This window comes from Pavona decussata, unplaced genomic scaffold, assembly GCF_977016875.1.
Source record: "Pavona decussata unplaced genomic scaffold, jaPavDecu1.1 SCAFFOLD_234, whole genome shotgun sequence".
In the NCBI taxonomy this organism is placed as follows: Eukaryota; Metazoa; Cnidaria; class Anthozoa; order Scleractinia; family Agariciidae; genus Pavona; species Pavona decussata.
In genome coordinates this window covers 2290446-2317986 of record NW_028145639.1, presented here as the reverse complement: position 1 = coordinate 2317986, position 27541 = coordinate 2290446, and the positions used below count along the sequence as shown (strand labels likewise).

At 38.5% G+C, this 27541-nt stretch overlaps 4 protein-coding genes across 4 annotated transcripts in view; all 4 read right to left on the bottom strand.

The window, feature by feature from the left end:
• The window catches only part of LOC146458116 (uncharacterized), a 133129-nt gene that overhangs the window by 51156 nt on the left and 54432 nt on the right, over positions 1-27541 (bottom strand). The window lies entirely within an intron of this gene.
• On the bottom strand, positions 10358-12952 carry LOC146458124 (melanocortin receptor 4-like). The gene is made up of 2 exons (XM_085091219.1): positions 12198-12952; positions 10358-12160 (listed from the first exon to the last, which is right to left on the bottom strand). The coding sequence occupies exons 1-2, from the start codon at positions 12661-12663 to the stop codon at positions 11769-11771; spliced, it is 858 nt and encodes a 285-aa protein (XP_084947345.1). The 5' UTR covers positions 12664-12952; the 3' UTR covers positions 10358-11768.
• Positions 16675-17568, bottom strand: LOC146458123 (adenosine receptor A2b-like). Its single transcript, XM_085091218.1, has one exon. It carries the CDS (start codon positions 17566-17568, stop codon positions 16675-16677), a length of 894 nt encoding a protein of 297 aa, XP_084947344.1.
• LOC146458122 (adenosine receptor A3-like) lies at positions 22760-24695 on the bottom strand. Its single transcript, XM_085091217.1, has one exon. The coding sequence runs from the start codon at positions 24693-24695 to the stop codon at positions 23775-23777; it is 921 nt and encodes a 306-aa protein (XP_084947343.1). The 3' UTR covers positions 22760-23774.

The window sequence follows — 27541 nt, the reverse complement described above, 5'->3', positions numbered from 1 at the left end:
GGCATGTGGATGTGGAATGAAATGGACGGAAGCCAGGCAAAAAAGTCTCTGCCCATGACGTCGAGAAGCGAACCACACCAACTGCTGAGCTACTGGAGACTGGTGACGAGGTCCTTCACCAGGTTCATATGTGACTTCAACAAGAAGTTCCGCTATAAAAGGGCAAGCCCCTCCTTTCTTTCACACCTTAGGTGGGAAATGCAAATTTAGACACCGTTCAATTCAGTATTGTTTTTCTGAGTGTTCCATGCTCTATAAAAAGAAATTGAGCACGTTTTAGTTTTTTGGCTAACCCGGATGGATAGCACTCGCCAAGAAAAGAACGTTCATGCCGTGTATTTATTGGTCTTTTACATCAATCCGGCAGTCGCCTAAAAGGCCACACTTAGTGAGCTGTAGATTGTTACACAGGTCTATTTTATATGTAGCTGATTTAACAAATTGTGGAATAGTCTACCTGTAAAAATATGGGAATTCAAACCCTGATCAGTGCCAGAAGCTTGCTGAGGATGAATGTTTTTAGCTCGCTGTCCCTGTGTTGTAACGACTCTTTACACAATGGGGTATTTTAAAATATGCGCACACCTTTTTAGATATATATACTTTTATTATGTAGTATGGTATAGTTGACCGTATTGTGTTGTTATATTCAGCTTTAGAGATTTTCCTCGATCTGCTTGTTTTTTTGGATATTTAATCAAAACTCTTAAGCAGTATTTTCATAGCATCCAATTTGCATGATCAATTATCGGGCGATGATCTCTCCATGCATCGGGAAGCACTATATTGTTTAACTAGTGTCGGTAAGAAACTAAAATTTTTAGAGATAAAAAATATTTAATTTAGTGTTTAAGATGTGTTTCTAGCACTCTGTTCAAAGGAGCTTTTCATTCAGTAAATAAATCTAGCGGAAAATGGGCTCTTGAACTTTAATAATCTCTATTCACAATGGCTGGAAGAAAATTAGTGGAAGCCCATGACAATCGTTGAATATATTTTCTTCAAAGAGGAGTAATAGACCAGATCCCGAGAACGAGCATTAAGATATAAATGTTCAGCCAGTCAACATTACTGGGAAGTCGAATTAAATTATCACAAACCGATGGCCACCTGCAAACCCCCTTTTGGTATTGGCTGTTTTGTATAACAGAAAGTGTTTTGTTAATAGCACGTCTAACTGTAAAGAGGCTTAGCTTTTTGTTTTCGCTCAGCATGTATGAGTACTCCGGAATTGACCAAAGTGCACACGTAAAATACTGAAGACAGAAGAAAATTTAATGTCAAATAGCGTTTCCTGAAGGATAGAAAAGTTATGGGCCATTCCCAGAAATAAATCGTTTTCTTTTGCGCTCTCTCTCTCTCTCGTAAAAGTGGGCCTGTTGACTAGAAAAACAAAAATAAAAGAGCAACAACAACAACAAGAACAACAACAAAAGGTCGATCAAAGAAACATAAATTACTTGAAACAAGGCTTGATTAAATTTTGCTTGATCACCAGTTTGCGTTAGAGAAAGTGAGCCTTTAATAACACTTCCAATTGCAGACGGGCTTAGCTCTTTGTTTCACTTGCTTAGCATATATTAGTAAAATTTCCTAAAGTGCATGTAAGTTATAACTCAGCCTGAGATGATTAACTTTAAGATTGGTCCATCTGCTTCGCTCTTTTCTTCTTCCTCTTGATCTTCTTCTTCTTTTTTTAGTATTTGTTGTCATTCGCAACCAATGAATCGAAATTATAAGATGGTACACGCCAAGCCGAGACAAGACGAATTGCTTCATGATAATCAAAGACCCAGAGGCGAGGACGACCAAATACTGACCAGTAGGTTCAAATGTTGTACACTTGGTCTCTACGTTATTTTTGGAAATATGTCTAGCGGCTTTCATTTTGGCGAGGAGACCAAGGATTTCATAAACTGATTATTTTTTTTTTCTTGCGCACCGTTTGACGTGAAGTGTTCCGTTCGTACGGCAAGGCCAGTACAAACAGTTAAAATGATAAACATAAATGAAATTCTCTTTTTTTTTTTTACAAGTTCTCCCTGTTCTATTTAACGGAATGATGTATCCATATCCCGTTATTGTATTTAATTATTTTGCTGTTAAGATAGCCTCTACATGTAATCCTTTAACGCCAGTTTTCCAGCGTACGGAAATGTTTCCGCGAACGTTTCACATATTCAAATTTCATTTACCCTGCGAGCAATGGTTTCTCCACCGGACGCTACGCTATTTTGCATTGCATGCTCGAAAAACAAAAACGTTTTATTGCTTAACCGAGTCCACCGTCACTCTAAGACCTGCTAAGTTTAATTGCAAAACAATATGTTTCGCAGTGTGTCTATTACTGAGCGTCGAACCTGTTTCATCTTCCAGCAGTAAATCAGAGGATTGAGGAATGAATTCAGAAACACCAGGGTAAGCATGTAGATTGACAAACCTTCTATGGTGGTACCTGAGCCATGTATTGTGATGACAACATAACCGCAAATATTTGGCAAGTAGCAAAGCAGGAACAGCAGATAAACATAGAATGTACTAAGGGCTGATTTTCGGAGATTAGCATAATTTGAAGCCATTTCTCTGTTCTCTCCTATTTCTTGTACTTGAAGGACTTGGATTTGGTTTGTGTGATGTCGAACAGCCAAATAAATTTTGTAATTGAAAAACGTTGTAGCTGCAAGACAGGTAACCTCGATAACTGCAAAAATGACATAGGTGGCAGTCGGTGGGATCCACAGCATGATTAGCGAAAAAAATGCACTGAAGATCCAAATTGAGATTGTAGCAATAACAACTCTATTGAGAGTCACAAGTTCCTGGTATCTGAGATGAAGATGAATAGCCAAGAACCTGTCTGCACTTATCAATGTGACACTAAAGAAGGACGCAAAGGAAAACAAAGTTGCGATGATGGTAAAAGCGGTGTAAGTAGTGCAAGTAGGATTGGTTTGCAGCAGCCACAACACTAATACTCCGATTGTAATTGGCTGAACCAATAATCCAACACCAAGATCGGAAGCAGCCATACTAAGTAGCAGTGTTTTAAGAGACTTTTCCATGGGTGAAACCTTTCTCAAAGCGTAAATTGTAATGCTATTCAGTATGATGGCGGTGCACGACGAAAAGGCATTGATCACAAAACAAGCAATGTACGTCGAGTGGAGCTTTTCAGCTACAGACCTTGAAGGTTGGTACTGCAACAGAAATTTACAGGCAGAATTCTCCATTAATTTAGACTCAGTTTTAGCGAACAGCAGATAGTTTCAGCGACACGTAAGTAAGTATGTAGAAAGAGAGCGTTTTGGACAAAAGACCCTCCAATAACACGGTCAGGGTTTTTTCAGGTCCTTGGCGCCATCTCAACAGCTGTTTCAGGAGTAGGTTTGAGCAGTCAAGTACAGTGAAGTTGTAAGGCTGTAAGAAAGTGGTCACATGAGTCCAACTGTCTACTTTTCCACACACTTTAGCTTCGTTCCAAAGATGGATTTGCAAAAGATGTTCTCAAGAAGAGAGTGACTGCACAAAACGTCTCAGCGTTCTTTTACTACTTTGATCTCTGCGCTCCCGATTTTCTTAAGACAGATGTTTTAGCCGTACCATAAAATTTTACCACACTTTGAATAAATTACTTCGTTCTCAAGTTAAGTGATAAGTCAGGCTATAGACAATTATCAAGTGTGTCCACCCACAAAGCGGGACAACATCAGTTTATGTGAACTCAGAGATAAATGGTTGACTACTTCAGTGCAACCCTCTGCTATTTCTAAATACACTCGATTACAAAAACGTTGACACCTAAAAGCATAAGCCGTGAATGATGAGACTTAATGGCTTTATGGGTATGAGTGTACTAATTTTTTTGCATAATATTCTATTCTCGTGCGTGGGTTGATGACAAAAAGTAGTTGCACGTGGTGAATGATGGAAACTGTCAAAGCAAGCTGGCCAACAAGGGCCAATTTAAGTGACATACAATTTGCTATTTGCTTAAGTTCAAAACACGCAATGAACTTAAGCAATATTTGGTAGCAAATTATTTGGAAGAATTAAGTTAGCACTGTATTTTTTATTGCAAAGAATGAGAATGGTAATTATTGATTTTGGAAATGAGGTTATTGTTTAAACACTACCGACAAATAACAAATCCGTTGGGTCTCATCGTTCACGGCTTATGCTTTCTAGGTGTCAATGTTTTTGCAGCGAGTGTATATTAATACTTTAACTGGCTGAACTAATGCAAAGGTATCCATTAATTTAGAAAAACATCCTGATATTTCGTACTGCCATTTTTGTCGTGTAAAATTATATCGAGTAATATGGACGTGTAATCTGATGTTAGTGTAATAGCTTAACAGGCAAGTTTGCGTGAGAAAGAACAACTGTTAATAATTAATAGGCAAACTTTTCCTCGCTCTGTTGTAATTTATATGATAATTTATATTGTTGCCCCCTCCTCCCTCCCGCGTTGTGCAAAGCAACGACGTGTATAAGTGGAGCACAAAGTTTTAAGTTTTTCTTTGAATTTTTGGTATTTTACCGCGTTTTCCGTGTTGTTCGTAAGGTTGTAGAGGAAGAAAGAAGACTTGATTTTGGCCGTGTCACTGAGTGAAATCAAAGAATTCTGGAGTGTAAACTCGCTTAATTTCAAAGGAATTCAGATACTGGAAATTTGCGTTACTGGTTTGAGCCCATGTTCTAGAACATCGACTCTACAAGCTTGATTGCATGGGAGGCATATCACCCAGCGTGCGTGAACTCAAGTCCTTTCAAATGCTTGGTTTGGTATGTATTAGTAAAACTGATCAACTTCAAACATAACTAAAACATCAAGTTCCCGTTAAGTGTGTTCTAGAAATGAACTATAAAATATATTCCACGTATGAACTACCCTCGCCAACTATCAGCCAATAGAAACCTCGAGCTTGCCGTCTAATTGTTAACAAGAGCAACCAACTTATATCCAATCAGATCATGAGTTTGGCTAATCCTTCGGTTACTTGGTTGTGGTAATTTAATATGGATGGAGTAGTAAATCAAGACGTTTCCTGAGTCTCCATAAGGTGCATGGGCTAAACTGGAAGCAGCCTGCGAAAAACTTGGTAAAACATAGAAAATTCAAAGAATTAGTAAAAAGTTTCGTTCCTGAGCCTGGGAAGGGGTAGGGTTGGGGGGGGGGGGGGGGGGAGGCGCAGTATAGTATTTCTGACGTTACTCTTTTACTCTTTTTAGGTCTGCAAAGTGCATCGATGATGCTACATCACGTGAGAACATGACATTTGTTCTTCACAGCCGCCATCTTGGATTTCTGGATACCTCCAAAACCTCAGAAAACCGTCCGAATTGGTTCTAAAACCAATAAAAACGCAATAAAGATGGTAACCAAATGTGAACACTACAAGCTACAAGGCCTTTGTGTTTCCCCCTTAAGCTAAGCCAGGCTGATAATGACGTACAATCTCATTACTTTTACATGTAACTCAGAATTATCTTGTGTTGACTTGGTGCCTTGCGCTTACTGTGAAACCTTGCCGTAGATTTCCCGGCCGTCCGCTCCGCTTGCCGAAAACCTTAGAAGCGCCTGGGTACGAAGCAGTAATTAAGTTATGACGCTTTCCTTTATTCACAAGAGATATTGTTTGATACACTTTTGATAAAAAACGAGAAAGGATCAATACTGAATGAAAAATCAGTCAATAAAGGTTTTCGGTAAGGCACTTTTGCACGCTAACTAGCGTTTTATAAGGAGGCAATGCTGATATAAAAAAACAAAAAACAAAAACAAATCCAACATTGAACAACATTGAAAACCATTTACAAGTTATCTACAGTAGTGGATACTATAAATTTCGCTACAATATCTTTACAAGTTTTTTACATGGTGTTCAAAATACCACTGTTGAAATTCCCTCTGTAAATCACCTTTTACAGGAATAGATTCATAATGGCGTTTCGAATGTGTCTCATCTTCCAGTAATAAATCAGAGGGTTAAAAGATGAATTCAAAAATACCAGCGTAGTACTGAAAATAAACAAATGCTTCGTTGCAAAACTACAACAACAACAACAACAACAACAACAACAAGCTTTATTTGCGTGACTATAACAAATACAGTATTGCAAAAGCTATTCATAGCTAATTATTGATCGTTAACTAATTCCTAAGATAACTTAAAAATAGAATAAAATAAAAGAAATCAACAAATAAATAAATAAAAAATAAATAAATACTTTGACCGTTATAATGAAGGTCAACAGATATTCCTAGGGATTGTTTTACTATAGAATGTTCATCCTTTCCTTGGAGGTAGTGTACGTAATCTTTTTATTTATGTCAAAGATTAGAGGACATCTGCAAAGTTCAGCTCTACATACAACGTTGGATGACTTATTATGTACTTCGAAATAGCGTTTACAGAAATGTAAATGTGTTTTTTCAATTCCGGAGCCTTCCCACGACTTAAAATCTGATTTAACAAAGGCACCCCACACTTCACTATTGTAGGTTAGAATTGGCTAAATCATTGTGTCAAAAATTGTACATGCAAGGGAAGGTTTCAGTGTACTAAAATCAGTGTGTTGTCTTACACAAAAGAAAGCATGAAGACCTTTTTGTCGAAGGTGTTCAAGCGAAAGTGTGAAATTTCCGGAAGAAGAAATGCGAGTTCCTAAGTAAGTGTAGTCTTGTACTATATCTATTAATTCACTGCCTATGTGAAAGGTATAATCGCATTTTTTTGTGCTTTTTTGAAAAATCGTTATCTTGGTTTTCTTAGGGTATATTTTTAGCATCCATGAGTTGCAAAATGATGATAAACTGTTAAGGCAATTTTATAATTCCAATTTTGATCGTGACAATATAATTAAGTCATCTGCATAAAATAATGAACTGAGTTTACTCAGTTTAGTGCCATTTGGTAGTACAAACGGGTCAGACAAAATGTTGTTGAACGAAAAGGCTAAATCATTAACATATAGATTAAAGAGCAGAGGACTTAAAATGCAGCCCCAGCACACCTCTACTGTATTGCAAAGATCGCGTTTGACTATTTCCAATTCTAAGAGAACACGTAGAATTCGAGTATAAACTTTTGATAATTTTATAAAAGTTTCCTCCGACATTGATTTGTAACATCTTGTACATAAGTCCATCGTGCCAGACAGAATCAAACGCTTTTCTAAAGTCCACAAAACATGCGTATACGTTTGTTTGGTGAGATTTGACATATTTATCTACTAGTGTTCGTAGTGTAAAGACATGGTCTGCTGTTCGATTATTTGCTAAAAAGCCAATTTGAGATTTATGAAGAATGTTGAGCAAAATAATTTACCAAGACAACCACTAATACAGATTCCACGATAATTTGAGGGATCAGTTTTAGATCCAGTTTTAAAAATGGGTGTAATAAGACCATCGCACCAATTTTGAGGCATTGTACCTGAGCTAAGATCCTTGTTAAATAGCTGTAAATAAACTGGCATTGACTCGTTTAAGCTGGATTTGATCATTTCATTTTTGATTCTATCTGAATATGGAAATTTATTGTTTTTTAGCTTTTCTGCCGCTGTACGTATTTCAAGTTCAGATATAAGGTAGTCCAAGGAGTTGGGATGAGTCGCATTTTCTAGTCTATGTAACGCACTGTGAGTCGCTTCTTGGTGTGAATTAAGGGGTTCGTTAGAGTGTAGTGATTTGAAGTGTGACATCCAACTTTCTTCCGATATCTGGGGGTTACTACGTTCCTGAACAGAATCGTCCATCGATTTTAAACAATTCCAAAAGCTTGGGCTGTTCGTGTTATCTACTGTTTTTTCAAGTTCCGAAATCTTAGCATGATAGTATTCTTTCCTCTTCTCTTTCAGGAGGCTTTTGTACTGGTTTAAGATGGTGTGATATTTTTCCCTAAGCGTGATATTAAGGGCGTCTCTATGCTTTAGATTAGCAAGTTTACGTAACTCGTGTCGTTTAAGACGACAAACTTTATCAAACCATTTTTTGTTAGCAGGCAATCTAACATGTCGTTTCTTAATGACCTTAATATTTAAACAGCGTTTTGCAGTTGTTAAAATAATATTTTCTACTGCATCGAGGGAGGTGTTGATGTTTTTGTCTGGCCCACTGTCAATAAGAAAATCGTGTATCATTCTCTGTATATCTCTGGATTGTAGCGCGGCTCTAAATTTTTGTGGTGAATTACCTTCTCGGATAAATTGTTTGGGTAAACGAGTTAGTGTATCGTTGGTATTTGTTGTGGCTAAGTGATTATCATTTGTACCAATATTAAGCCATGCCATTATTGGACATTGATCAGGGCCCCGTTTCTCGAAAGTCCCGTAACTTACCGGGCCCGGTAAGTATATTTTTAAATGTTTTTTTCGCCGATTACACTGTGATTACAGACATGGTACTTGACCAATGTGTTTATAGAATTAAAAGATTTTGAAATTTGGTATTCAAAGCTAACAAAAAATTGACTTCTGTTAAGTAACATTTTTCACCAAAGACACTTGTCGGGCCCGGTATGTTACCGGGTCTTTCGAGAAACGGGCCCCTGATCTGGAACTTGATCCGGAAATGATTGAGATACCGAAATATAAAATATGAGGCAAATAACAAAGTAAAAACACGAGATATATGTAGAATGTACCAATGGCGGATTTCTTTAAGCGGACAATTCAAGCGGACAATTTGTTGATTCTGAGGAGGTTGAACTTGATTAGCGAGACTTTTGACGGTAATCTCGTACCCAGATCTCCCACGGTCAGGCGGAGGGGAGGATCTAACATTTTGACATTCCCGAACCAACTGAGATCAGGGTACGAGATTATTTTGACAGTTGAGTATATCTTGAAATTAAAGAAAGCTGTGGCAGTAAAACAGACGATACTGATTACGCCAAGAATTGTGGAAGAAATAGACAGTGGCATCCACAACAGAAATAAAGAAAAAGACACACTGAACACCCATATTGAGGTCACCTTGGAAACAACGCGCCTGTCAGTCACATCTTCCTGGTATCTGAGATGAAGATGAATCTCGCGGTTTCTCCAACATAGACTTGCCACATTCGCAGAGTATATCTTGTAGACTACTCCGTCTTGTTTATTCGGATCGACAGCGTCCTTGGGTCGCACTTAATGGGATCTATATGTTGTGTAAACTTGTGTCAGACTTGAAAAGTCCGTAAACAACAGCGAACAGCCTCTCAGTGACACCTCTTTGATCATGATAAGGAAGAACCGCGGTGGATTTTATTTCAGATGCAGGTTATTTCCTGGCTGTTTGTTTCTTGCGTTTAGTAATGTTCTTCACAAACAGACATGGATATCCGTTTTTCAGTCCTCAGAGATAATTGGCTCGATTTCAACCACTTCCTCGGGTGTGGCTGGGGTTGATCGTGCGCTCATTTCCCGAACAGCTTACGGAGATGAGAGGTGGTTTAGCAACGAAAGTTTTCAGGATCAATCGTATAAGCACTTGAACAATGTTTGAACGACAACGCGTTTTACTCGGATTGATTGTGATGTGGATCATACGCTTGGCATTGGTCAGTGTGCGTAGGTTTTCTGTACTGAAACACTAGTAGTGGAGCATCTACGGGAATCTCTTACTAATACATAACGATATTACAGGGCTCCTATTGATAACAGATATACTTTTTGTATTTTGACTGGATTACCCTAGTTAAATAAAGGTTTACTACTACAGAAAGGGCTGAATTTTGCTGTAACACCTACAAGCATCACTGCTACCGGAGATAGACAAGGCTAGGTCGAGTCTGCTATAAGAACCAGTGGGGTACTCACCTATATAAGCTATATAGGTATGTGTGGGGCCAAAGGGAATAGTTTTGGGGTCATTTTGGTCTGAAATAAGGTATAGATTTTAACCATTTTGGTCCGAAAGTCTGAAAATAGGTATTGATTCTAGAAACCAGGTTTGAAAATGGGTATAAATTTTACAGCCCAGGTTTGAAAAAAGTACCAGAAAATTACATATTTTGATCTGGAATAGGGTCAGGGTTTGAAGAACCGAGCTACACTTTCTGTGTCAAGTACCCAGTTTGGTCGAACCTTCCTCGTATAGTCCATTATAGGGAGTAATTCCACTTCCTCGGGAACTATCGTGTTAGATTGAAAGGCGTTTATTCAATTATATTTATCAAGGATAGCAAGGATACGTTTCAATGCTACGCAATAAATATGATGAAGCAAAGCTTCACAGTGAACCTAGTTCTTGTTATGCCATTGCTATCAAAAATTTAAATGATAAGCCAATTACTACCTCGGTAACAGAGCAACAAAATAAAGTTGAACACACAAAACTATTAAGGACCGCAATGTCAGTGTCAAAAGGTTTGTTTCTTTTTATTAATGCATATGTCCCGATATTCCAGGCCTTTCTCTACTTTGGCCCGAAGAAGAAAGAAACTAAGTATCAACTTAGAAACAAAACCGCACATCGCCCGGAGATTAAGACTTATAGATTTAAAAAATGCTTTTATAAATAAGCTTATTTTTAGATATAATTTTTAAATCTGTCTGTTATCTACATACTAATAGCCTCCCACGCTGACGTTCGTTCCCCACGAACGTCTGCTGAAACGAACAGCCACTTCCGTTCGTCGGCAAATTGCCTTTGTCTAAAGTTTATGTTTACTTTTAACAATAAATGTAACTTAAGATCTGTCTTTTTATCTTAGGAGGAATAAAGATTGATTGATTGATGACGACCCAAGCTTTATTCAAATTAAATTTTACACCTGCACATTTTACTCTTGTTAGTTTTTTGACACTAGGTCTAGATCCCGAGAAACTTGCAAATTGAACTTTGTTTTAATTAGTGTATACGTAAAATGATTTCCATATATTTAGAAAATAAATGTCTAAAAATGTCTAAAAAAGACTGATGGTAATTTCTTGTAAAATATTCCAAGAACAAATCGAAAGCTTGTAACGCTTTAAATTTATTTTTACATCCTGAAAGCTAATTTTGTTTTCTAAACTCCAAATGATAGAATCAGGAAACAATTTAACGTAAAATTCCGAAAGTAACGACGCCCAGAAAGTAACGTAAAACATGTGGCCTCTAATAAATCCCAAAAGTATCGACCACCCCAAAGTATCATAGCGTTTATTACTCCCCGAAACTTAAAAGACCCCCGAAACTAAAGATCGTCCGAAAGTAGTGAGGCTGTTAATTCCGAAAGTAACGAGGGTTGTTACTACTTTTGAAGTCCTTGCTCCTTGGGGAGTGATGCCTCTCTAGTTCTCTGCTGTCTGTTCTGTAGCCTCTCACGCAGACGTTTTTAGAGGACTCGTATTACCTCCTTTAAGGGGAGGAGGTAATACGAGTCCCCTAAAAACGACTGCGTGGGAGGCTATCTGTTTTGTTGATTATTTTATAATCAAGGAACAATATTATGTTCATATCTAAACGTGAAAACAAACTCCGATAAGAAAAGGAAGAGAAATTCCTTGTTTTCCTCATCCCACCCCTAATAGAAAGACTATCTACAGAGTATCGTAGACTTTTGGGTGATTCCTTGAGGTACCCGTGGAAATTCGTGGCACGAAAAAGAATTGGAACGTTGGCCATTACAAGGCTTGTGACCTCAAGGCACAAGTAATTATAACTTGCTTTTTCCCATCGAGACATTTTGGCTAATATATGCTTTAAGAGCATTAGAAGTCCGCGGAGCAACTATCAGCGTTAGACGAACCTTTTTACTGAGTTGTTCAGTGTTACTAAATAACAAAAGCTTTCCTTAGTTGCCACTTGGCAACATTTTACGCAGCATGTTCATGAGGGTGTGTCGAATGTGTCTCATCTTCCAACAGTAAATCAGGGGATTGAGAGATGAATTGAGGAATACCATCGTGAAAGCGTAGCGAGATAAAATCGTCCCAGTGTTGTTCGTACCGTGAATTGTGGTAGCAAAATAATGACAAAGCTGTGGTAAATAACAAACCAGAAATACGAGAAACACATAGAATGTACCAAGTGCGGATTTTCTGAGCCTCAGGGCGTTTGATGTCTGTTCACTTTGGCCTGCTTGTTGTAGTTGAAGAGCCTGAATTTCGTTGGTGTGGTGTTTTACAACTAAATAAAGCTTGAGGTAAAGCAATGCTGTGGTCACGAGACAGAGAATGTTGGTGACTGTATAAACAACGAACCCTTTCCTTCTTTCTCGGACCCATCAACTTCATTAGTGAAAGAAATGCGCTAAAAATCCACGTCAAGATCACTACAGCAACAACACGTTTGCGAGTCACTAGTTCCTTGTATCTGAGATGGAGATGAACAGCTAAGAATCTGTCAATACTTAGAGCCGTGACAACAAAACACGAGGCGAAAGAAAGGAACTTTGCCAGGGTGAGGAACGCAAGCGACGTGGACTTATCAACCGCACTGTTCGCAGTGTTTAATGTCGACTGTATCAGCAGACGTGTAATGTACAATGGCTGTACCACCAAACCAACCCCAAGATCAGAAACAGCCAGGCTCAGAAGTATTATTTTCAAAGGTTTTGGCATCGATGAAGTTTTTCTTACTGCGTGGATTGTTATAATGTTCAACATGATGGTGGTGTAACACAAGAAAGCGTTGAAGACGCAATTAGCGATATATGACGACCACAGTGATTCTTGAGCTTCTACCATAGTGTAGACTCTGGTTGTTTCTCTTGTAAAGGTTCTTTATTATCAGGGACTTTACGGACTCTAAGCGTACACAAGATCTCGAAAGGTACTAGACTTCAGCAAATACCACTTTGTTATTTTTCTTTCTAAAACAAGAGTGAAGGACGCAGAAAAGTTGATCTCCGGCTACGCGTGATGATAGATATTTCTTAATCGTAGCGTTTTACCCCAGACAAAAATTGAAGAGCGTTTGAGTAAATCGATTGATGGTGGAAAACGTAAGCAGGAAGACAACAGACTGTAAAAAGCTCACTTTTATGTCTTGCAGCGACCGACTCCTAACTGGCAGGTGTCTGTGTAGTGAAAACTGTGCCTGGTTAACGACTGTCGAATAAATTATATTTTTCTTAAAATGAACGCCTTCAAACAAAACGTGAAAGGTCATTCCGCTCTTAGGAAACAGCTTATTACTGCTTCTAATGCAAATGGAGTTGAATTATTTTCTGTTTGTTGCGCGAGTGGGCGTTAAATAAGTTGTAATAAATACATGAGAACAATAATCCCTTTGAAACTGCGGATCCTAAAGCCTTGCGGCAGTGGACCATTAATGATGATAGCGGAAGATGAGCTATATGAAAAAGGCAAGGGACTTAGCACCGTCATTATTTTTTTCTAGGGTCATTTTTTTTAATGAAATGACATTTGCATATCAGTGTCTACTCTAATATAAGACTGGAGCTCGTCTGTTGGAGTCTGCAGGATGAATTCGACTCCGTGAGTTTTATATCATAGGGATTTTTAATGGTGGTGATATAAAGGTAGTTATGAATAAGGCATATATTCTAGGAATAAAGAAATGTACTGAACAACAGAAAAGATGATGACTTACTATTTCTCCTTGTTCTCAAACCAACCCAGTTAAGAAATCGTAGCGCCAAAAGTTAAGTGCCACGTTGTCTGTAGCGGTCAACACCTGTCGACATGGATTGATTTAAAAAACGGGAAAAAAGAGTAGTTCTTTGATGTTAGTGGCCAGATCAGCCACGATACTTTTAAACTTTTTCTCCTCTTTCTCTTCGACTGTGCTATCGCCCGAGCAAGCCACGCCGATGACAATTTGATACACTTTACTTCTCTTATCTATGACTACTATTATTATTATTACTACAATATCGGGAATTTTAAGTTCCCCCAGAACTTTGAAATCTTTTTTCTTTACTGCTTCCGAAGCATGTTCGGACCATTTGTTGCTGCAGCACTTAATTAAGTGCTCATTGCACCCATATGTCACATGTGGCATGGGGCTTTCGCTTTGGAATCGTGGCTCTCTTGATTTCATTTTCGGCCACTTCACTACTAACATCATTATCATTATGACCAGCATTAACATTAACAGTAGATTTAAGGTTAGTATCACAATTATTTTGAGGAGCGGATTGCAGTCTGCCAACTGAATTTATTGGTGAAGACATACTAGACGTTATAGGTTAATTTGACGATAATAATAAATTGCTTACTGAAATTCATGGCTTAATACATAGGTGTATTTCGGAATGATTCTAATCTTCAACAAATGTTTCATTATGTGGAAGAACAAAGGGTTTTCATCAATTACGATTAAAGGTAATCAATTGGCTGTCCCCAAGTATACTCCTTGTTAATAAAGGAAGAAAGATACAAGAAAGATAAAATTAAACATAATGAAAACAAGTTCAGTAAATGCATATGGAATAAGACAATTATACAAGATAGGCACTGAATGTGCCTAATGCGAGAGTTAATTACCTAACGTGTTCCTTATTCTGCCCTAAGGGTTTAAATATATTGAACATCCACATGTCCTCAAGGCAGAATAAGGGACATTAAAAAGCGCCGTTAAGGTAATATGAATCTCATTGAGACATATACCGCCCTTTAGTGCCTTTCTTGAGTTCATGTCCTACCAGTTGTTATTCCATTTCATTTATTTATAGCTTCTAGGCTATACATAACTAAGACTACGAATAGACAGGGATAGTGACTGACAGGCAATCGCGCGCGATATAACTTGTCTAATATAACTGTACCTGTGAAGGTAAAGGTTACCCGGCGAAGTGCGATGCTGCTTGCCGGGAAAGACTGATCAAAAGTCATGAAGGGTGTTAGTCATTGTGGTTTGAAATGATAGCTCATTTTGTCACATAGGTCTGTTTGATCGTTGGCCAGCTTCGGAATTTCAATCTTGTTGACAACCTTTTTTCCCCTGTACGCGTGTACCACGATGTGTCGCGGTCAATAAACTTAATCGGCCTTGTCCCATATCCGTTAGAAACCACAACTGATGATAAGTACTTTTTTTTTTCAGTCCTTAGAGATGATTGGCTGATGATTGCGCTCATTTCCCGAACAGCGCCTGATAATCGAGCCTACAGAGATGAGCGGTGGTTTAGCAACGAAAGTTTTCGGGATCAATCGTATAAGCACTTGAACAATGTTTGAACGACAACGCGTTTTACTCGGATTGATAGTGATGTGGATCATAGGCATTGGTCAGTGTGCGTGGGTTTTCTGTACTGAAACACTGGTAGTGGAGCATCCACGGGAATCTCTTACTAATACTTAACGTTATTACAGGGATCCTATTGATAGCAGATATACTTTTTGTATTCTGGCTGGATTACCCTAGTTAAATAAAGGTTTTAATTTTGCTGAATTTTGCTGTAACACCTACAAGCATCCCTGCTACCGGAGATAGACCAGGCTAGGTCGAGTCTGCTATAAGAACCAGAGGGGTTTTCCACTATATAAGCTATATAGGTATGTGTGGGGCCAAAGGGAATGGTTTTGGGGTCATTTTTGGTCTGAAATAAGGTATAGAATTTAACCATTTTGGTCCGAAAGTCTGAAAATAGGTATTGATTCTAGAAACCAGGTTTGAAAATGGGTATAAATTTTACAGCCCAGGTTTGAAAAAAGTACCAGAAAATTACATATTTTGATCTGGAATAGAGTCAGGGTTTGAAGAACCGAGCTACACTTTCTGTGTCAAGTACCCAGTTTGGTCGAACCTTCCTCGTATAGTTCATTATAGGGAGTAATTCCTCTTTCCCGGGAACTATCGTGTTAGATTGAAAGGCGTTTATTCAATTATATTTATCAAGGATAGCAAGGATACGTTTTAATGCTGCGCAAAAAACATGATGAAGCAAAGCTTCACAGTGAACCTAGTTCTTGTTATGCCACTGCTATCGAAAATTTAAATAATAAGGCAATTACTACCTCGGTAACAGAGCAACAAAATAAAGTTGAACACACAAAACTATTAAGGACCGCAATATCAGTGTCAAAGGGTTTTTTTCTTTATATTAATGCATATGTCCCGATATTCCAGGCCTTTTTCTGCTTTGTCCCGAAGAAGAAAGAAACTACAAAGTATCAACTTAGAAACAAAACCGCACATCGCCCAGAGATTAAGAGTGATAGATTTAAAAATGCTTTTGTAAATAGGCTTATTTTTAGATATAATTTTTAAATCTTTCTATTATCTACATATTGTATGTTTAATTCTAGCAGAAAATGTAACTTAAGATATGTCTTTTTATCTTAGGAGGAATAAAGATTGATTGATTGATGACGACCCAAGCTTTATTCAAATTAAATTTTACACCTGCACACTGTTCTGTTGATTATTTTAAAATCAAGGAACAATATTGTGTTCATAAACGTGAAAACAAACTCCGATAAGGGAAGGAAGAGAAATTCCTTGTTTTCCTCATCCCACCCCTAATAGAAAGACTATCTACAAAGTCTCGTAGACTTTTAGGTGATTCCTTGGGGTACCCGTGGAAATTCGTGGCACGAAAAAGAATTGGAACGTTGGCCATTTCAAGACTTGTGGCCTCAACGTACAAGTAATTATAACTTGCTTTTTCCCATCAAGACATTTTGGCTAATATATGCTTTAAGAGCATCAGAAGTCCACGGAGCAATTATTAGCGTTAGACGAACCTTTTTACTGGGTTGTTCAGTGTTACTAAATAACAAAAGCTTCCCTTAGTTGCCACTTGACAACATTTTACGCAGCATGTTCATGAGGGCGTGTCGAATGTGTCTCATCTTCCAACAGTAAATCAGAGGATTGAGAGATGAATTGAGGAATACCATCGTGAAAGCGTAGCGAGATAAAATCCTCCAAGTGTTGCTCTTCCCGTGAATTGTGGTAGCAAAATGATGACAAACCTGTGGTAAATAACAAACCAGAAATACGAGAAACACATAGAATGTACCAAGTGCGGATTTTCTGAGCCTCAGGGCATTTGATGTCTGTTTACTTTGGCCTGCTTGTTGTACTTGAGGAGTCTTAATTTGGTTGGCGAGGTGTTTTACAACTAAATAAAGCTTGAAGTAAAGCAATGCTGTGGTCACGAGACAGAGAATGTAGGTGACTGCATAAACAACGAACCTTGCCTTCTTTTTCAGACCCATCAACTCCATCAGTGAAAGAAATGCGCTAAAAATCCACGTCAAGATCACTACAGCAACAACACGTTTGCGAGTCACTAGTTCCTTGAATCTGAGATGGAGATGGACAGCTAAGAATCTGTCAATACTTAGAGCCGTGACACCAAAACACGAGGCGAAAGAAAGGAACTTCGCCAGGGTGAGGAACGCGATCGACGTGGACTTATCAACCGCACTGTTCGCAGTGTTTGATGTGGACTGTATCAGCAAACGTGTAATGTATAATGGCTGTACCACAAAACCAACCCGAAGATCAGAAACAGCCAGGCTCAGAAGTAATATTTTTAAAGGTGTTGGCATCGATGAAGTTTTTCTTACTGCGTGGATTGTTATAATGTTCAACATGATGGTGGTGTAACACAAGAAAGCGTTGAAGACGCAATTAGCGATATATGATGACCACAGTGATTCTTGAGCTTCTACCATGGTGTAGACTCTGGTTGTTTCTCTTGTAAAGGTTCGTCATTTTCAGGGACTTTACGGACTCTAAGCGTATACAAGATCTCGAAAAGTACTAGACTCCAAAAAATATCACTTTTTTTCTTTCTAAAACAAGAGTGAAGGACGCAGAAAAGTTGATCTCCGGCTACGCGTGATGATGGATATTCCAAAATCGTAGCTTTTTACCCCAGACAAAAGTTGAACACAGTTTGAGTAAGTCGACATATGGTGGAAAACGTAAGCAGGAAGACAACAGACTGTAAAAAGCTAACTTCACGGCTAGTTTTATGTCTTGCAGCGACCGACTCCTAACTGGCAGGTGTCTGTGTAGTGAAAACTGTGCCTGGTTAACGACTGTCGAATAAATTACATTTTTCTTAAAATGAACGCCTTTAAACAAAACTTGAAACGTCATTCCGCTCTTAGGAAACAGCTTATTACTGCTTCTAATGCAAATAGAGTTGAATTATTTTCTGTTTGTTGCACGAGCGGGCGTTAAATAAGTTGAAATAAATACCTGAGAACAATAATCTCTTTGAAACTGCGGATCCTAAAGCCTTGCGGCAGTGGACCATTAATGATGATAGCGCAAGATTAGCTATATGAAAAAGGCAAGGTACGCCGACTTGGCACCGTCATTATTTTTTTCTGGGGACATTATTTTAATTAAATGACATTTGCATATCAGTGTCTATTTTATTTATTTATTTTATTTAATTCAATATTTATCCAGGGGCATCCAATTTAGCAGAGCTAGTTTAAATGGAGCCCTGACACAGTACAAGACAAAACATTGAAACATAAAAAAAAATTAGAGAAATAATTAAATGCAGCATGTACCGCAGGCGTTATTGCTTAAGATGGCACTTAAGTTTAGTTTTAAACTCACTGAATGCCTCTACCTGTCTAATGGTTCTCGGGATGGTGTTGTAAGTTCGAGCGCCGTTTATTCTGAAGCTCCCCTGATACTTAGTAGTTTTTGCGAAGGGAGGGCGCAACAAATCACGGCTTCTGGTATTATAGCCATGGTAAAGATGCGCGTGCCTAAACTCTGAAAGTAAATACGAAGGCGCTATTCCGTGAAGACATTTATGGACTAAAAGGCATTTGAGATAATTTCTGCGCGCTTGTAGGTTGGGCCAACCAAGTGTTGATTTTAACTCCTCAGCCCCGACTGATCGACCTTCAATAATGCATGCAGCACGTCTATTTAGCTTATCTAGGTAATCTTTGCTCCCAGCCCCACAACTGTCCCAGACAGGCGAACAGTAATCAAATAATGGCAAAACTATAGTATTGTAGAGCATTAGGCAAGTTGGCATGGGGAGAACCTTACGCGCTCGACGCAGAACACCTAATCTTGACGAGATCTTGTTACCAATATATTCAATGTGATCCTTCCAGGATAGTGTTGTCTAGGAGGACCCCAAGGTATTTGAACTTATTAACCCTTTCTAAACGCGTGTTACTGATTTCTATAATTAGATCGTCAGCCTCTGCGGTCCTCTGATGGGTGCCAACAAGCATAATCTTCGTTTTCCCAGGATTAAGTATTAAAAAATTAGCATGAAGCCAGCTTAGGACATCAGTTAGGCCACCAGTTAACTGAGCTTGAATTTCACTGACAGACTTGCTTGCAAAATAGATAAGTGTATCGTCAGCATAAAGCTCAACACTAAAACCTTGTACCGCCTAGGGTAGGTCATTTATGTAGATAATAAAGAGTAAAGGACCGAGTACGCTACCCTGGGGGACCCCAAAAGGTATAGGTTGGGGTTTAGACAAGAGCCCATTTACGCAAACACTTTGACTGCGTGTAGTTAAATAGGACCTAAACCATTGGACAGCGGAGCGATTCGTTCCCAGTAAAGCTAACTTATCTAGCATGATGTTATGATCTAAGGTGTCAAAGGCCTTACTCAGGTCTATTAAATATAAGGCCAGTTAATAGTCCTTTGTCAATGTTCTCAAGCAGAGTATTTGTCACGTGTGTGAGGCATGTGGATGTTGAATGAAATGGACGGAAGCCAGATTGGAGAGGAGAAAGAAGCTTATGCTCCTGTAAATAGTTGTAGACCATACGGTGGACAGCCCGTTCAAGTATCTTGGAGAAGACGTGAAGTGCTGAGATTGGCCGAAAGTTCGACGGCTCCGATTTCGATCCAGCTTTATGAACCGGCGTGACAATAGCATGTTTCCAATCAGCCGGTAGCGTTCCTTCATTGATTGTTCTGTTCATAAGTAGGGTTAGCGGCTTCGCCATGGCTTCTGCCTCATCCTTTAAAGGAACATCAGGCAGACCAGATGATTTCTTGGAGTTCAGTGATTTCAGTTGTTTGTAAACAAAATCCACTGTTACTTGTGACAAACTAAATTGTGCACCCGTTAGCAGATGAGGAGAGCAGCTGGTTGGGACCACTGGCACTAGAAGAGTCAGTAGTAGATTTGCTATTATGGATTTGAAGAACAATGCAAAGTTGGCTAAGATTAGCTTTAGATCTGTGATGTCTTCACCGTCAATTTCCAGAGATTGAGATCGTCTACGCTAATATAAGACTGGAGCTCGTCTATTGGAGTCTGCAGGATGAATTCGACTCCGTGAGTTTTATATCATAGGGACTTTTAATGGTGGCGATATAAAGGTAGTTATGAATAAGGCATATATTCTAGGAATAAAGAAATGTACTGAACAACAGAAAAGATGATGACTTCTTGCTTCTCTTTTTTCCCTAACCAACCCAGTTAAGATCGTAGCGCCAAAAGTTAAGTGCCATAATGTCTGCAGCGGTCAACACCTGTCAACAGCATTTAAATTTCCTTTTCTATTAAAAAACTAACGAATCGACCAGCATCAATCCCAGGCTGTACGTTTTTTCATTACTGGTCAACGTAAACGGCTTTATGTCCATTGGGACATATCCCAAGGACCCTCCTGAGGATTCGAGTCGTGCCAAGAAGCACAGACTTCTGGATTGTTGCCATTCCTTGGAGCCACTCTGTTGGAGGTACTGTTCCAGTCTGCAAGTCACTCTTCCAAGTGTTCCAATTACTGTTCCATGAGGTGATCTTGACGGATTTCACCTTTCACAAGTTCTTGATGTTAGTGGCCAGATCAGCCATGATACTTTTAAACCTTTTCTCCTCTTTCTCCTCGACTCTGCTATCGCCCAGGCAAGCCACGCCTATGACAATTTGATACACTATACTTCTCTTATCTATGACTACTATTATTATTACTACAATATCAGGCGATAATGTTGTGACCGACGGTCTGTCGGAATTTTAAGTTCCCCCAGAACTTTGAAATCATTTTTCTTTACTGCTTCCGAAGCATGTTCGGACCATTTGTTGCTGCAGCACTTAATTAAGTGCTCATTGCACCCACATGTCACAAGGTGGCATGGCATGTCACAAGGTGTCATGGGGCTTTCGCTTTGGAATCGTGACTCCCTTGTTTTCGTTTTCGGCCACCTCACTACTAACATCATTATCATTATGACCAGCATTAGTATTAACAGTAGAGTTAAGGTTAGTATCACTATTATTTTCAGGAGCGGATTAGAGTCTGCCAACTGAATTTATTGGTGAAGACATACAAGACTTATAGATTAATTTGACGATAATAATAAATTGCTTACTGAAATTCATGGCTTAATACATAGATGTATTTCGGAATGATTCTAATGTTCAACAAATGTTTCATTACGTGGAACAACAAAGAGTTTTCATCAATTACGATGGAACGAAATCAATTGGCTGTCCCCAAGTATACTACTTGTTCATAAAGGAAGAAAGATACAGGATTTTAGTGTAAATGTAGTTAAAAAATATGCAATGTTCATCATTCCAAGGGCGTGGTAAAAAAAACTCTCTGCCCCTGACGTCGAGAATCGAACCAATAACCCGGATACACCGACCGCTGAGCTACTGGAGACTGGTGACGAGGTCATTCACCAGGTTCATATGTAACTTCAACAAGCAGTTCCGTTATAAAAGGGAAAGCCCCTCCTTCCTTTCACACTTTGGGTGTGAAATGCAAATTTAGATACCATTCAATTCAGTATTGTTTTTTCTGACTGTTCCATGTTCTATAAGCAGCAATTTAGCACGTTTTAGTTTTTTGGCTCACCCGGATGGATAGCACTCGCCAAGAGAAGAACGTTCATGCCGTGTATTTATTGGTCTTTTATATCAATCCGGCAGTCGCTTAAAAGGTCACACTTAGTGAGCTGTAGATTGTTACACAGGTCTATCTTATATGTAGCTGAGTTAACAAATTGTGGAATAGTCTACCTGTAAAAATATTGGAATTCAAACCCTGATCAGTGCCACAAGCTTGCTGTGGATAAATGTTTTAAGCTCGCTGTACTTGTGTTGTAACGGCGATTTACACAATGGGGTATTTTAAAAAATGCGCACGTCTTTTTAGATATATATACTTTATTATGTAGTATGGTATAGTTGACCGTATTGTGTTGTTATATTCAGCTTTAGAGATCTTTATCGATCTACTTGTTTCTTTGGATATTTAATCAAAGCTCTTAAGCAGTATTTACATGTCATCCAATTTGCTTGATCAATTCAGTATCGGGCGATGATCGCTCGATGCATCGAGAAGCACTATATTGTTTAACTAGTGCCGGTAAGAAACTAAAACTTTTAGAGATTAAAATTATTTAATTTAGTGTTTAAGATGTGTTTCTAGCTCTCTGTTCAAAGGGGCTTTTCATTCAGTACATAAATCTAGCGGAAAATCGGCTCTTGAACTTTAATAACTTGTATTCACAATGGCTGGAAGAAAATTAGTGGAAGCCCCGTGACAATCGTTGAATATATTTTCTTCAAAAAAGAGTAATAGGCCAGATCCCGAGAACGAGCATTAAGATGTAAATGTTCAGCCAGTCAACAACCGGGAAGTCAAATTAAATTGTCACAAACCGATAGCCACCTGCAAACCCCCTTTTGGTATTGGCCGTTTTGTATAACAGAAAGTGTTTTGTTAATAGCACGTCTAACTGTAAAGAAGCTTTTTGTTTTCGCTCAGCATGTATGAGTACAATTGACCAAAGTGCACACGTAAAATACTGAAGACAGAAGAAAATTTAATGTCAAATAGCGTTTCCTGAAGGAAAGAAAAGTTATCAAAATTGGCTCATCTGTCTAATTTGTCTTTTTTAATTCCAGTTGGGCCATTCCCAGAAATAAATCGTTTTCTTTTGCGCTCTCTCTCTCTCTCTCTCGTAATAGTGGGCCTGTTGGCTAGAAAAACAAAAATAAAAGAGCAACAACAACAACAACAACAACAAAAAGGTCGATCAAAGAAACATAAATTACTCGAAACAAGGCTTTATTAAATTTTGCTTGATCACCAGTTTGCGTTAGAGAAAGTGACTCTTTAATAACACTTCCAATTGCAGACTGGCTTAACTCTTTGTTTCACTTGCTTAGCATATATTAGTAAAATTTCCTAAAGTACATGTATGTTATAACTCAGCCTGAGATGATTAACTTTAAGATTGGTCCATCTGCTTCGCTCTTTTCTTCTTCCTCTTGATCTTCTTCTTCTTTTTTTAGTATTTGTTGTCATTCGCAACCAATGAATCGAAAATATATGATGGTACACACCAAGCCGAGACAAGACGAATTGCTTCATGATAATCAAAGCCATTCGCGGAGACCCAGAGGCGAGGACGACCAAATACTGATCAGTAGGTTCAAATGTTGTACACTTGGTCTCTACGTTATTTTTGGAAATATGTCTAGCGGCTTTTATTTTAGTGAGGAGACCAAGGATTTCATAAACTGATTATTTTTTTTCTTGCACACAGTTTGACGTGAAATGTTCCGTTCGTACGGCAAGGCGTGTACAAACAGTTAAAATAATAAACATAAATGAAATTCTCTTTTTTTTTTACAAGTTCTCCCTGTTCTATTTAACGGAATGATGTATCCATATCCCGTTATTGTATTTAATTATTTTGCTGTTAAGATAGCCTCTACATGTAATCCTTTAACGCCAGTTTTCCAGCGTACGGAAATGTTTCCGCGAAAGTTTCACATATTCAAATTTTATTTACCCTGCGAGCAATGGTTTCTCCACCGCACGCTACGCTATTTTGCATTGCATGCTCGAAAAACAAAAACGTTTTATTGCTTAACCGTATCCACTGCCACTCTAAGACCTGCAAAGTTTAATTACAAAACAATATGTTTCGCAGTGTGTCTATCACTGACTGTCGAACCTGTTTCATCTTCCAGCAGTAAATCAGGGGATTGAGGGATGAATTCAGAAACACCAGGGTAAGCATGTAGACTGACGAACCTTTTACGGTGGTACCTGAGCCATGTATTGTTATGGCAACATAACCGCAAATATTTGGCAAGTAGCAAAGCAGGAACAGCAGATAAACGTAGAATGTACTAAGGGCTGATTTTCGGAGATTAGCATAATTTGAAGCCATTTCTCTGTTCTCTCCTATTTCTTGTACTTGAAGGACTTGGATTTGGTTTGTGTGATGTCGAACAGCCAAATAAATTTTGTAATTGAAAAACGTTGTAGCTGCAAGACAGGTAACCTCGGTAACTGCAAAAATGACATAGGTGACGATCAGTGGGATCCACAGCATGATTAGCGAAAAAAATGCACTGAAGATCCAAATTGAGATTGTAGCAATAACAACTCTATTGAGAGTCACAAGTTCCTGGTATCTGAGATGAAGATGAATAGCCAAGAACCTGTCTGCACTTATCAATGTGACACTAAAGAAGGACGCAAAGGAAAACAAAGTTGCGATGATGGTAAAAGCGGTGTAAGTAGTGCAAGTAGGACTGGTTTGCAGCAGCCACAACACTAATACTCCGATTGTAATTGGCTGAACCAATAACCCAACACCAAGATCGGAAGCAGCCATACTAAGTAGCAGTGTTTTAAGAGACTTTTCCATGGGTGAGGCCTTTCTCAAAGCGTAAATTGTAATGCTATTCAGTATGATGGCGGTGCACGACGAAAAGGCATTGATCACAAAACAAGCAATGTACGTCGAGTGGAGCTTTTCAGCTTCAGACCGTGAAGGTTGGTACTGCAACAGAAATTTACAGGCAGAATTCTCCATTAACTCAGAATCAGTTTTAGCGAAGAGCAGATAGTTTCGGCGACACGTAAGTACGTAAGTAAGTATGTAGAAAGAGAGCGTTTTGGACAAAAGACCCTCCAATAACACAGTCAAGGTTTTTTCAGTTCCTTGGCGCCATCATCTCAACAGCTGTTTCAGGAGTAGGTTTGAGCAGTCAAGTACAGTGAAGTTGTAAGGCTGTAAGAAAGTGGTCACATGAGTCCAACTGTCTACTTTTCCACACACTTTAGCTTCGTTCCAAAGATGGATTTGCAAAAGATATTCTCAAGAAGAGACTGACTGCACAAAACGTCTCAGCTTTTGTTTACTGATTTGATCTCTGCGCTCCCAATTTTCTTAAGACAGATGTTTTAGCCGTACCATAAAATTTTACCACACTTTGAATAAATTACTTCGTTCTCAAGTTAAGTGATAGGTCAGGCTATAGACAATTATCAAGTGTGTCTACCCACAAAGCGGGACAACATCAGATTATGTGAACTCAGAGATAAATGGTTGACTACTTGCAACCCTCTGCCATTTCCAAATACACTCGATTGCAAAAACGTTGACACCTAAAAGCATAAGCCGTGAATGATGAGACTAAATGGCTTTATGGGTATAAGTGTACTAATTTTTTTGCATAATATTCTATTCTCGTGCGTGGGTTGATGACAAAAATTAGTTGCACGTGGTGAATGATGGAAACTGTCAAAGCAAGCTGGCCAACAAGGGCCAATTTGAGTGACATACAATTCGCTATTTGCCTAAGTTCAAAACAGGCAATGAACTTAAGCAATATTTGGTAGCAAATTATTCGGAAGAATTAAGTCAGCACTGTATTTTTTATTGCAAAGAATGAGAATGGTAATTATTGATTTTGGAAATGAGGTTATTGTTTAAACACTACCAACAAATAACAGATCCGTTGGGCCTCGTTCACGGCTTGTAGAGGAAGAAAGAAGATTTGAGATTTTGGCCGTGTCACTGAGTGAAATCAAAGAATTCTGGAGTGTAAGCTCGCTTAATCTTAAAGGAATTCAGATACTGGAAATTTGCGTTGCTGGTTTAAGCCCATGTTCTCGAACGTCGACTCTACAAGCTTGATTGCATGGGAGGCATATCACCCAGCGTGCGTGAACTCAAGTCCTTTCAAATGCTTGGTTTGGTATGTATTAATAAAACTGATCAACTTCAAACATAACTAAAACATCAAGTTCCCGTTAAGTGTGTTCTAGAAATGAACTATAAAATATATTCCACGTATGAACTACCCTCGCCAACTATCAGCCAATAGAAACCTCGAGCTTGCCGTCCGTAATTGTTAACAAGAGCAACCTTATATATCCAATCAGATCATGAGTTTGGCTAATCCTTCGGTTACTTGGTTGTGGTAATTTAATATGGATGGAGTAGTAAATCAAGACGTTTCCTGAGTCTCCATAAGGTGCATGGGCTAAACTGGAAGCAGCCTGCGAAAAACTTGGTAAAACATAGAAAATTCAAAGAATTAGTAAAACGTTTCGTTCCTGAGCCTGGGAAGGGATAGGGTGGGGGGGTTTGGGGGAGGCGCAGTATAGTATTTCTGATGTTACTCTTTTACTCTTTTTAGGTCCGCAAAGTGCATCGATGATGCTACATCACGTGAGAACATGACATTTGTTCTTCACAGCCGCCATCTTGGATTTCTGGATACCTCCAAAACCGCAGAAAATCGTCCGAATTGGTTCCAAAACCAATAAAAACGCATTAAAGATGGTATAGAAATGTGAACGCTACAAGTTACAAGGGCTTTGTGTTCCCCCTCAAGCTAAACCAGGCTGATAATGGCGTACAATATCATTACTTTTAACTCAGAATTATCTTGTGTTGACTTGGTGCCATGCATGTGCTTACAGTGAAACCTTGCCGTAGATTTCCCGGGCGTCTGCTCCGCTTGCCGGAAACCCTAGAAGCGCCTGGGTACGAAGCAGTAATTAAGTTATGACGCTTTCCTTTATTCACAAGAGATATTGTTTGATACACTTTTGATAGAGAAAAAAACGAGAAAGGATCAACACTGAATGAAAAATAAGTCAATAAAGGTTTTCTATAAGGCACTTTTGCACGCTAACTAGCGTTTTATAAGGAGGCAATACTGATAAAAAAAAAAAAAAACAAATCCAACATTGAACAACATTGAAAACCATTTACAAGTTATTTACAGTAGTGGATACTATAAATTTCGCTACAATATCTTTACAAGTTTTTTACATGGTGTTCAAAATACCACCGTTGAAATTCCCTCTGTAAATCACCTTTTACAGTAATAGGTTCATAATGGCGTTTCGAATGCGTCTCATCTTCCAGTAATAAATCAGAGGGTTAAAAGATGATTAAAAAATACCAGCGTAGTACTGAAAATAAACAAATGCTTCGTTGCAAAACTACAACAACAACAACAACAACAACAACAACAAGCTTTATTTGCGTGACTATAACAAATACAGTATTGCAAAAGCTATTCATAGCTAATTATTGATCGTTAAGTAATTCCTAAGATAACTTAAAAATAGAATAAAATAAGATAAATAAATAAATAAATAAATAAATACTTTGACCGTTATAATGAAGGTCAACAGATATTCCTAGGGATTGTTTTACTATAGAATGTTCATCCTTTCCTTGGAGGTAGTATACGTAATCTTTTTATTTATGTCAAAGATAAGAAGAAATCTGCAAAGTTCAGCTCTACATACAACGTTGGATGACTTATTATGTACTTCGAAATAGCGTTTACAGAAATGTAAATGTGTTTTTTCAATTCCGGAGCCTTTCCACGACTTAAAATCTGATTTAACAAAGGC

Bases quoted from the DNA above. Each gene is read 5' to 3' on its own strand.
- LOC146458122 (XM_085091217.1), bottom strand. From the start codon at position 24,695: ATGGAGAATTCTGCCTGTAAATTTCTGTTGCAGTACCAACCTTCACGG.
- LOC146458124 (XM_085091219.1), bottom strand. From the start codon at position 12,663: ATGGTAGAAGCTCAAGAATCACTGTGGTCGTCATATATCGCTAATTGC. The intron at 12,161-12,197 runs GTCCGAGAAAGA...TTGTTTATACAG, and splicing joins TTCACTAATGAAGTTGATGG to TCACCAACATTCTCTGTCTC.
- LOC146458123 (XM_085091218.1), bottom strand. From the start codon at position 17,568: ATGGTAGAAGCTCAAGAATCACTGTGGTCATCATATATCGCTAATTGC.